General features: G+C 44.1%; 1 protein-coding gene across 1 annotated transcript in view; it reads right to left on the reverse strand.

Moving 5' to 3' along the window:
* GPM6B (glycoprotein M6B) overlaps positions 1-12,138 on the reverse strand; it is a 45,573-nt gene extending 33,435 nt beyond the window's left edge. The window contains exon 1 of the mRNA XM_014960227.1: positions 12,026-12,138. Coding sequence (XP_014815713.1) covers positions 12,026-12,035 — 10 coding nt within the window. The 5' untranslated portion in view covers positions 12,036-12,138. The remainder of the gene's footprint in view (positions 1-12,025) is intronic.
* Between the last annotated feature and the right edge of the window lie 274 nt (positions 12,139-12,412).

Consider the following 12,412-nt stretch of genomic DNA (forward strand, 5'->3'; position numbering starts at 1 on the left):
ATGGGGTGAGCCCCCCGGCCGCTGTCTCTAAGGGGAGGTGCACGCTGGCACACACAATCGCAAGGCTCCCTTTCCCATGGGACCTCGTTATTATGCTTTGCTTTTTGATTTATTCCACATGCCCTCTGCTCCTTCAAGGGGCGGCAGGGAGAGGGGGGGCGACGGGGTCTGCTCTCTTGTTTGCTTTCTTTGCCGGGTAAGTTCTGCTCACCCACAGCAAAAGGCTGTGCGAGAGAAGCATAAAAGCAAAAGTGGGCATATATATACACACACATGGAAAATTTAAATTCTTTCTCTGACCAGCCAGCGCGATGGGAGAAAAAAGAAAAAGCACAAAAAGTCCAAGCAAGCAGAAAGGAAGCAGGCTCAAGTGACTTCAAACGCACGTGCGATACTTTAAAGGATAAAATGTTTAAGAAAACACAGCTTGGGTTTTTAAAAGGATGTCTGCCATTAGAGACCTTCTAAGCCGTGCTTAGAAGTGAGTGCAGAGTTGCTGCTAAGCACATGTTTGGTCGCTCCCCTAAATCAGACAGACTGTAGCACGATCTAACAAGCTGTACTGACCTGGCTCTGGGAGCAACAGAACCAGGACATGTCTACATTGCTCTGCACGAGGTGACTTTAGGTGTCCTCGGGCCACCCTGAGCAGCCCCGTGCCCGGGAGCCACAGACCAGGCATCACCACACAGGGGTATCATTCACCTTCCAAACCCCAAGATAACTGACATATTTAAGGCTGCACTGCACTGAGGCTAATTACCCTTGCCTATTACTTTGTTTCTCTCAATGGCCTCACAGCGTGCCACACTGCACAGGGCAGACGTGCCCAAAGGCACCCCTTTTTGTGTGTAGGATGATGGAGCAACCCTGGAGCAATGGCCTGTGGGGTCTGGTGGGCTTCACTGGTCCAGCTGCCGCAGCCCATTCTGCAGGCTGCAAAGACACCGAGCAGATTCAGCAAATGCTGGGGATGTTAAAACCTACACGCCGCGTGTTCCATGTAACAGATTCAACCAGGAGAGTGGGAAGAGGGAAGCAGTCCAAAGATTTGTAGCTGCAATTCAGCCTCTTCTGGTTAAAGCTGCTACACCCACAATTTTGCTGTGCATTTTTATTTCCATAGATGCCTAGTTAAAAGCACAAAAAAACTCAGACCCAACCTGTAGAGAAAGTTCCCTTCTCTTGCAAGAAATCAGTGCGCAAATCCTCTTCTCTCACCACGGTCACCATAGCTGTCACTTTGCTTTAGGCATTTGTGATCAGACATATGCTTCAGCCCAGCTGCCAAGAGCTCTTGGACTTATGCTAAGGTTTCATATCACAGTATCAAAACCTGATGTCATGCATTTGCCTAAAAAGTTTTCTTGGAGTCCAGGAAAAGCCTGCAGTTGAAGCTTCTACCTCAGCAGACCTTTTTATAAGCAGGAAGAAGTTAATCTGTGGAGGAGATGAAGTATCCTCAGGAACCAGCAGGAGGCAATGGGTTGGGTTCCTGAAGGTAAATCCAATCAGCAGCCCCATCGGAGACCTCAACCCAGGTGCAAGGCATATTTCTCCAATCTCCTTCTCCAACACCCACACAGCAGTCCATACAACACACACTGAAATCCCTGCCCAGTAAGACCACGTACTGCAAACGTGCTCCCTCAAGGAAACAGCTGAGAGGTGAAATCATAGGGGATGTGTCTGCCATATCCTTTTAACCATTACTAAAAGTTGTTCAAATCCCGCAGTCAAGAAAGGAAAGAGAACTTCTTTACAGTTGGGATGATTATACAAAGAAAATGTTCTACAAAGCTTGTGTTTTTTCTCCATTTAACATCAGTAGGATTGAAAATCCATAGCAAACACACCCTACCGGCTGAAAGTCACACAAATTTTAGTCATTGGCCAAAACTGGTGATTGCCTCCGACATTAAAATTCCCTTGGAATTTTTCATCATTCAGTCTGTACTTCTGGTTGCTGCTGTCATAGTCTGTATTTCTGCTTCTTAATGATCTTTGCTTACTTTGGAAGGCCTAAAAGTTTAAAATGTTGAAACCTCTCTTCTGACTACCACAAATCACAGAAGGCCTGTTCAAAAACTAATTCAAGTGGTCTAATATGAATACATTTACCAGTATAAATACACAGAAAATACAAACATTGTCTGGAATTTCCTTTCTTTAAACAGAAAACACATTAGACAGAACCTTTGGTTACAGACTGTCCCCGGAGGAAGCCCACTAACGAAGCCCTCCACTTGGTATCAGTGAGACCTACTCCTTCAAACAGTTGCATGTTTTCCTGCTGGCGAGCAGATTTTGTCAGGCAGGCTCAGGACTTCAGATGTTTTACAGGCACAAAACTAATGGGCTAGGAGATTATTTCCCCTACTTTCTCCTAGGATAACCCCCTTCCCAAACCAGCAACGAAGAAGTCAGTGCACAACACCAGAAGTGCTTGAACTGAAGATTTCAGAAGCCATCAATACCAACTATTCAAAAGCATTAATCCTACCTACTAAATCATCCTCTGAAAGCTGCAAGTGACTCATGAGTGTAAAGTTCCCCTCCTTCCCTTCCAATTGCTTTCCAGATTGCTGGAATATATGATGGGTTTTAAGCACTTATCTTAAGTGATTTCTTAATCTTCAAACCTCTGTCCCATCGCTGATAACACAGCAGACAAAACAAACTATATGCTATTTCCTCCAGGGCTAACATGGGTGCTGATCTTGTGCTTCATGCACTAATCTCAGCCAGCAAGTTGTCTCATCCAACGTTCCCTTCCTTAATCAGATACATCCTTTTTATAGTATGTGATGAGACTAGGAGACATCAAGCCTATGCATGTGACAACACAGCAAAAGAAAAAGCCACAAAGGCAGAAATTATAAAAAAAACCAAACCCAAAAAGCCTCTAAAGACCGATATTCAGCAAAAACCTGCTGTACAGACCAGGGTGATTTAGATAATCAGCAGCCAGGGAAGGCAGCTAGTTATATTTCAGGACTTCAGCCCAGCATTTTATTTGCAGACAAAATAAAAATGAAAATGGGGAGAGGGGCTGAGCAGTAAGGGTTTCTGAGCCTCCAGCCAGACCTCAAGATGAATAGCAGTGGAGCAAAGTACGTGAAGGCGCTGCACACCAAGTGACGTTCACTGCCAAATAGTTTTTAAAAAAGAGGTTTTAACCTATGTTATCTAGCTTTTAAAAAAAGCATTTAATCATTTAGCTCAGTCAAGTAAAATAGTACAATTGCACAAATTAAAAAAAGTATTAAAAACCCAATTCTGTTCACGTGCCAATTCCCTTTGAACATCTATCTTTAATGTCACTGCATCTAGTTTACATTCCTGAAGGCTGAGAAGCTCTATCATAAGCTACAGCAAATTCTTCACAAGCTTTCAGATGAATACACACTTGCCATTTCTACAAAGGCTTCGCAGAGCTGTAATAAAGAGTGTTCTCACATACTTCAAGAGCAATTTGAGATTAGCCTATGAGATGTGAGACTCAGAACTTAAAATACAGAGACTGTCCCTCAAACAAGACTGACATCTATTCCAAACAACTAATTTTAAAGACAACTTGTAGAATACTTTCTCTTTTTTTTTTTTAGAAAATATGCAAAAACATTTAAGAGAAAGAACAAATACAAGTGCAGCCACTTGGTGTGTCTCTCAATGTAATTGCTTATGTTCAGACCCGCTTTAGGCCAGTTACCTAAGACTTGAGTATAAACTCCAATCTGAATGTGTATGCCAAAGCAGGCAAATTTTCCATGTGGATAAAATCAAAGCATGACAACAAGCTTTTAGTTGTACGGCAGTCGTATACCTGGCAAGTATTTAAAAAGAAGACTGGGGCCCGTTCTTTCAGACATACTAAATTACTAAGAAAATGAAATCTAAACTGATGAACAAATAAGGAAAACCCTGCACTTTGACCACAGTATAAAATATTGACTACTAAAAAACACGAGCCTGCGCTGCACTTTGGGATCTCAATCTTGGATTTCGGTAGAAAGGGCAAAACTAAAGGCTTAAGTGTGAACAGTGGTTATCTTTGCACCTAAAGAAAAGGCCTGAGTTAACTGATGCAGGTAAGTCCAGGAGGGCGAGCAGACCTTAACTGTGTGAAGGCGCCGGGCCCTTGTCCCCCTTAATAAAGCCACATGAAGATGGCAATAGCTGCTGCCAAGCTAAATGCCTGGTGGGAAGCAGGCAGGCAAAGTAGATGTTGCTCAGTTGTCGGGTTTCATACATTTCTCTGGCCGGTCTGCTCCCTTCCAGCTGGACCACTGCTCCCGTCCACTGCAGTCACAGCCGCTGCCGAGAACGAAAGGCAATAAACAGCCTAAATCCAGAACATACACGGATGGCTAACCTTTGTTTGAAACATAAAGGGGGGGGGAACAAAAAAAATCCCTTAAGGAGTGAATAGATGGTTCTGTACGGCTTTTCCAATGGCGGAGGCTCATCGAGTCCTAGTCTGAAAGAAGACTCCAATGGCAGAGATGTGAAAGCTACCAAAGAAAAAAGCCTGAAGAGCTATAATCAAAGTCAAAATGAAAGCAAAAGTTGATGATGTTCGTAAGCAGCTGGGAAGCCCCTTTCTGCTTATGAACGCAGTCAACAGCAATGGAAGTAATTAAAATGCTACGTATTATTTATTTATCCCAACTAATGGCTTTAATAAGGCTAATAAGTTTCCCCAAGTATGTTAAAGAACACTGCTGAGGAAAATAATTCAGAACCCTGATATACAGAACACAGGAATCTCAACTACACTGAAGACTTCTGAGGAAAAGCAGTAAAAATTAAAATAAAATAGGTTGTATTTGAAACTGAGCTGGAAGCAACGTCACCTCCTGCACCCTTCTTCTGCAAGGCTGCCTGGATTAGCATCATGCTCTTGGCAACCCAGACAGAAACTTGCTGATGAACTAGAGCCGACTTACAGTATAGCTGGAAAAGCATGGAAATATAGGAAAAGCTAAATGAAAAATTAAGAGAAAGTAGGAAAAGCCTCTAAATGTTCACATGGTATAAATGAACATCACAATGGGTAGAAATTATTTAATATCATGAAAAGAGGATGCAGTTGAAAGAGAAAATGCTGACTAAATTCCAGGCAAACTTCCTGACATCAAACCAACCTCTAAAGGAGCAGTGAAATTTCCTCTCCTGTGGGACTGACCACCTTGGGGTGACAAAGTCTACAAGAAAAACAAATGCAAAGACACCCCACCATTCAGCAAGCAACACTCAGAGCACCAACCCCAATGGTTGTCTTCAGCTTCGACTCCAACTCAACAATTTCATGGCAATATGGAGTTTCCTACAAGTGTAATGCAAGGCGAGTTTCAAATGCTTTATATTTAAAATTAGGCAGCAAAACAAGGCCTTGAGTTACCCAGTCTTATACACATTTTTTGTTCAGCAGTGGCAACATCCTCACATACATGACTAATATATGAAGTCCTTCAATGGTGCTTCAAACGCCTCTCCATCATTTTAAGGGCTAGGTTCTTGATTTTGGCACACATAACAGCTTTTTTTTTTGCTCTCTCTGTCACATTTAAAACAGAGAGGGGATGCTCAGCTATCATGCCTGTTTCTCCATCCCTCTGCCTCGAGTCACACATTTGACAGCAGCAGGAATGCTGCAATGCTGCAGGAAACCAGTACCCTCAGGTCCTTTGTCTTCATTCCCTTAATTCTGCACCTAAAGACAATTCTACCTACTTAGCTTTTGCTGTGAATCCCCTCCTCCAATACTGTTGCCAAAGTCTATTGCCATCTCAGAAGACGTAACAAGAGTTTTTGATACTTGGACACACTGAAATAGCATCCTAAATATTTATGTCGCTTTTACTAGCACTTCTCCATAAGTACCTCTTGTACTTGTAGAAGAGCTATTTCTGCCAGAGTTTTTTAGAAGGCAGCAAAGGTATCATTATAATACACTCCCAATAAGCAGCTAATACAGCTGCTTAGTCTCAGAAGACATGAGAGTTGAGACAGTATCAGTATCGGGAGGCTACCTGTTGATTTTTTTTCTTTATCGATCTATAAATAAATCCAAACTTCACTGAGTTCAGCCTTGACACAAACTTATACTTCTGCTCCACAAAGTCAGATTTAATCAGACAATCCTGTGTTAACTTTACATCCAGTTCTGATTTTCAAAATTGCCCTCCCACTCTTTGCATAGACTTCAGCATCCCACCTACAATCTCTCATCTATTCAGTGCTCGTTTTGTTCTTCAGTCTTGGCCTCAGTCCAGTCTTTTCACAAAGTGTGGAAAAAAAGCAGGGAAATATAAAGAAGTACAAAACCCTGCAGCTCCCCAAAAAGAAACCAGGGGGACTCATTATAAAAAATACCCCACACTGGAGGGGCATGGGGACAGACAGGGATGAAGACTCCTCCTGAATTCTGTGAGGGATTCCATGCATAAATCAGAGATAGATATGTGTGTGTATACATATGCAGAAAACATTTATGTATGCGTATACACTTGTACATGAAGAAAACATATGCATACGATTATAAAGATATTTTTATCGAGCAGAAAACTGTATCAGCACCACTGGAACCACAAGGAGGAATGCAATTTATAGAGTCATGCAAGAGACACTAAGTTTGACAGTGAATGCACAACTATGTACCATCCCAGTGTTATGGCCAACTCCAGCTCAAGACTTCAGGGCCGAAAAGCAGGTTACCCAGCATCAGACTGGATTTTGCAGCAGAGCTAAACCACACAGCGAGAGCACCGTTTCTTAGGCATCATTATCCACTCACCTCTGTATCCTGGGTTGAAAGGCTGGCCCTACCCCCACCAGCCTCAGCAGTATGTTGCTCAAAGATCCACTCATGGATTATCGGGCAGTTGTATGTCAATGTTTTGAAAAGCCCATGTAATTTGGCAGTCAAAATGTTGACATAAAAGAAAGCATCAAAATAATGATTGGTACAAGGCACCGATTCATTGTTTAAAGTTTCAGCACCTTGTAAGTCACTGTTACTATAGCTGCTTCTCTGATACTGAAAATTCCTGTTCCGGTGTAATTATCCCAGTGTAATACTTTGGGAAAGATCCTGGACCGGTTCTGTCATGCAGCCCTGGACCACCTGTTGAATTGCAAATACAGTTTCTGTTCACACACAAGACGCTAGTCATGAAAGCCTCAGTTAAGACACTAACGAAAGGGTCCCCAATTAATCATTGTATTCTTTGCTAGAGCACATATCCTCATTATGAAAGCGGCAGGACGTTAACAAGTTCCACTTTGAGGGTGTCCAATTAACTCATCGACTAAATATGTGCCAGGCAACTTCGACCGGCCTAGCTTTTCCAATCCCCTCTTTTCTAGCAGCATCAATTGGGATCCCAGTCATGTATAAAGTAGCAGTTCTCTCCCCGCTTTACAATGCCTTTGAGAACGCCGCCGCCGGTGGACAACAAACAACAGCCGCTGAAGTGTTTAACGGGTCTTTCATTTGCACCCATAAAAAAAAAAGTTAAGTGTGCTCTTGGGGAGTTCTGCGCAATTGGAAAAAAAAAAACAAAACCAAAACACCCCACCCTCTACCTTATAAACAGGGAAATAATTTAACCTGCCAACAACGAGCAGGGTTGGAGCTCCCTTGGGATCATGTCACGCCCCGATTTGTACCGAACCTCAGCGGTGGGTGATCCTGCATACAAAGTGAGCCCCGAGACAAAAGAGCCATAGGGTGAGTTAAGGACAAAGTAGCAGCTTTCAGCCTGGATTCCCAGATAGGCTGTCAAGCAAAATCCCTTGCCAGGGCAGGATTATTCTCTAGAGTACACACTTCCAAGGCTTTGCCTCACCTAATTTTTTGAAGTGTCTTGAGCTTGGAGCCTCTCTCTCTCGGTCGTTTTGCGGGAAGCACCGTTCTGCAGCCCGGGAGGTTTTGAGGCTCGGCACAAAGGAGGGCTTGCACAATGGCCAGGTCCCCACTGTCACCAATGCAGAAGGAGAGGCTTCTCCAAAGGGAGCCAGAGTGGGATCCCAGCCTCCAAAGTGGCCTCCCATCCAACTACCTCAAAAACCACCCAGACTCTCTTTTTGGCAATGCCACTCTGACGTTGCCTAGTTTCATGCCTATTTCTTTGTTTCTTTCCAAACATGACATTCACTTGTTGTAAACAGCTGAAAGGCATCATTTCTGCACTTTGTCATAAGTCAGAGAGAAATCCATTTAGCACCTATTTTTCTTCATCTGCTCCTTGTATCATTCCCATCCCATTTCACTTCTGCTCTCTGGGTTTCAGCACATTTGTAACCATCTCTCTTGCACTCAGAGCTTCCCAAGTGTAAACACGAAGCATTATCATTACGTATTTGCTCTGGAGACATTCATTATTCAAAATGGCACCAGGCATTTTTGCTCTCAGGAGTAATACAGACACATCTTATGCGTCTAACACCACTACCAATTCCCAAAGTACCACCATCTGCTCCACCTTTCTGCACCTTTTGGAGAAGAAAAGGAGTTAATGAATGAGGGAAAGGGAGAAGGAATGGATGTATTGGAAAAGAGTGTAATTAAACACTGGAGAAAAGCACAAGGCAGGAACAACATCAAAGCCCCTGGCTAAGGTTCTTTCATTGATTTGTAGGAGAAACTGTGTCTCTGTATTAAAAAACTGCACCACATCAAGTGTGTGCTCACCATCCTGGGGGTGACCGAAGGCATGTTGCTCAACATAGGATAGAGCTTCTCTCATTGCAGATCAGACTTGCCCATAGGTTGCAGAAAACAATCACAACTTCTCAACTCCTCACAACAGGGCTTCTTTTGCCCAGCCAAAATCAACCCGTCCAATTTGCCTGTTCACAAGTTTATTAGTACAGGGAATAAACTGAAGACAAACCACTACTTTAAAAGTATTTCTAAGCACTTAATTCCAGCTATAGTCCTCAGAAATATTTAAACTAATTCTGTGTTCGAGTGTAGCACATACTTCTATTGCAGACAGAACATCACCAGATTGCAAATGCAATCAAAAGCCCATTTTCTTGGTTTAATTTGCCATTAGTACACTGCAGGTTTATAGAGCCAAACAAACAACTACCAACTAAATTCTCATTGCCATTTCAATCCGTTTCCCAGCAAATATCATAGCAACATTATTAGAACCTCGAGTTCATTTAATCCCAAATTCTCTATAATAAAACAACACTAGCACCTGTTAAAAACAAAACAGAAAATATAGTCCTCATGGGTAAACTGAGCATCTGCCCAGCTCCAGACCAATAGGGTCAGACTCCTGAGACACAACCTGCCATTTAAGGAGCTTTTCATGACTTGAAGAAAGAGAAGAAAAAAACCAAATCCTAGGTTTTTATATACATCATGCAGTATTTAAAAAGTCGTACTAACAGATTTTTAATACATAACAAGCACTGATGAACGTACTTATTTCAACCTATAATATAATCATATAAATGAGTGGTAACAGATTAAGCACCATTTCACAGATTCCTTTCTGTTTCATAACTGTGAAGAAAAAACCCCACCCCAACTGCAGCAGCAGCTGAAGGCACCTCTTTACTGTGGAAGCCCAAAGCTGTGCAGACAGTGAGCACTGCTGTCCTGCAAGCATCAGTAGCTTGGAAAGGAAGCAATGGAGACCTTGTCAGGAAAAATCACTTATTTCAGCTTAAACTGCATTTCAAGTGGACAGAAAGTAGCTGCCTGCATTACCCAGAAAGAAATACCAGGTTACAGGGCTGCAGGACAGATGACGGCGGCCAGTGCTTGCAAATGTTGATGGCAGCCCCTCTTCTCCTGTCATACAATCACAGAATAGTTGAGGTTGGAAGAGGCCCTTAAAGGTCCATCTGGTCCAACCCCTCTGCAATGAACAGGGGCATCTTCAACTAGACCAGGTTGCTCAGAGCCCTGTCCAACCTGACCTTGAATGTTTCCAGGGATGGGACATTACCACCTCTCTTTCACTACCTTCACTGTAAAAAATTTCTTCCTTATATCTAAAGTCTTCCCTCTTTTATTTTAAAGCCATCATCCCTCATCCAATTGCATCTGCTAAAAAGTTTGTCCTCATCTTTCTTGTTAGCCCCCTTTAAGTACTGAAAGGCCGCAATAAGGTCTCCCTGGAGCCTTCTCTTCTCCAGGCTGAACACTCCCAGCTCTTTTAGCCTGTCCCTGTAGGAGAGGTGCTCCAGCCCTCTGATCACTTTTGCCCCCGTCCTGGCCGGCGGCAGGGTGGCCAAGGCGGGGAGCACCCCCAAGGACCCCTGCCCTGGTGGCACTGGCGGGGGGTCCCGGTGGGGCCGGGGGCAGGCGGCGCCCATGGGAACCGGCACGGCCCCGGGGCCACGGGCCTTCACGGGTGAGCGGTCTCGTCAGGCCTATTCAGCCCCGCTCACAATAACCAGCAGCCGCTCGCCCATAATACGGGGGCCTCCCCCTTCTCCCCGCTTTTATCATCCTTCATATCTCAACGATGACAGGGCTGAAAGGGCTTCTGATGGGAAATGTGCTTCGAATTAGCATATTTCCCCCCCGTGTACAATGGAGGCATTAAGGCGCTGCGTTTTCAAAGTCCAAACAAAAGCAGGCCCGGCTGTTTTTCGCAGGGCTGTTTGAAGTTCTGTTCCACCCCCCTTCTCTCTCTCCCGAGCTGCAAGCACATTTAACAAATTTGCACTCTTTCTGAAAAGAAGGAAGCGGGACCTATAAAAATCTTTTTTAGTACATTATATTATTTGATACATTTCAGACTTTAAAAGAAAAAAAAAAGCCACCCTTTTTGATGTGGCAAAGAGCAACATGGTGCCTGTGCAGTGTCTCCGCTGAACCGCAGGCTCGGGGTCCACCCCCCGGTGAGCTCCTCTGGCTGCCCCCACCACTTGGACCGACCCTGTCATCGAGGATTTCAGAACTCAAATCCACTCACAGTAACCCAGTATAAACCATCCTGTACCCACAGCTCAATTTTCCCCCCCTGTACCAGGGGCACGCTGCTGAAAATACCAGTTTCCAATGGGAAACTAAACGGCTGTGCTGCAAGGAGAAACCAACCAGCCCCTCCAACCCCCAGGATTATCTTTTGGTTTGACTTGAGGGTTACGAAGAGGGGAGCTGAACCTCAGAAGTACAACCTTTATGAAATGGCTTCAAATTAGAAAGTGAATAGCTATTTCCCAGGGAAAGGAGGGCAGGAGGAAGGAGACGGAAATGACAGGAGTTCAACATAGGGAGGAGAGGAGGAAAAAGCACTCCTCTATCGAAATATTTCTGGGCAACAACTGCTAGAAGAACAAATATACTTCAGCTCAGTGTGTTGGTCTGTAATTGCTCATTAGCACAGCTGGATCATTAGGAAGCCAGTTTGTGGCTTTCTTGGTAAAGAGGCATGTCTGCCTTCCTCCTATGTTAAACAGAATTTTCTCTGAGAGGAAGACATGAGATTACATGGTCAAAATGTTTCTCAGATAAAGGGCTTGGGTTTTTTGGCTTTTTATTTTTTTTTCCTCCTCCTTCTTCTTCCCCCTCCCAAGATTTCCAAGGTATTTATGTAATCTTCTATATGCGGCACAGCTAAGAACAAAAATCAGGCTCCTTAACAACATGAGATTACAGCAGAAAAGCAGAATGCCAATGAGATCCCAGGCAGGCAGCCTGCAAGTAAGGTGGATATAAAAACTGCTCAGAAAAAAAAGCCTGAGATGCAGCCTGCAAAAGGGGTCTGGTAGGAGAAATGTCTGCTTCGTTCAGACTCTTCTGCTCTGTTTCATGAATTTTCACGTTTCATGAGGATCAGGATCCATCTCTGTTCCTTGATTCCTTTAGCAGCAACGCTCAAGATACTCAACAGTCTCTGCTGTGCACAAGCTCTTTGCTCTCAACCACCCACTTTCACCCTGCCACGTGCCAAGCTGCCCACGCAGCACCCTGCTCCCTCCCGGTGAGCGCCAAGCCAGTGGTTTTTGCAGATCTGCATTACCCGGCAGAAGAGGCTTTTTCACTTACTGATTTCCATCAGAACCAAAGAGTTCCTGGCGCAGATGTGGTACAGTGTCCATATGGCAGCTGCACAGCAGCGACTGATGTCTAGCTGTAGCCATATTCCTCCCTCCAGCCAATGTTCTCACACCCTTCTCACCAAAACGTCCTCTCAAGCACCTACAGCCCGAAAGTCCATCCTCTAATGACGCACGCTCTCCTCTGATCACCAGCTCAGCCAGTAACGAGCCAACTATCCCACCAGGAAAGCTTTTCAATAGTCTCCAATAGCCACATGTTTGCTTTTACAATGTCTTTGCTGTACTGGGGGCACACATGAGTGGATGGCGACTTTCTGACCAAAGGGAGCTAAAGAAATTTGGATGGAGAGTACTGTAGCAGTATTTCTCTACT

The sequence above is a fragment of the Calidris pugnax genome, unplaced genomic scaffold (genome assembly GCF_001431845.1).
Source record: "Calidris pugnax isolate Ruff unplaced genomic scaffold, ASM143184v1 scaffold188, whole genome shotgun sequence".
NCBI lineage: Eukaryota > Metazoa > Chordata > Aves > Charadriiformes > Scolopacidae > Calidris > Calidris pugnax.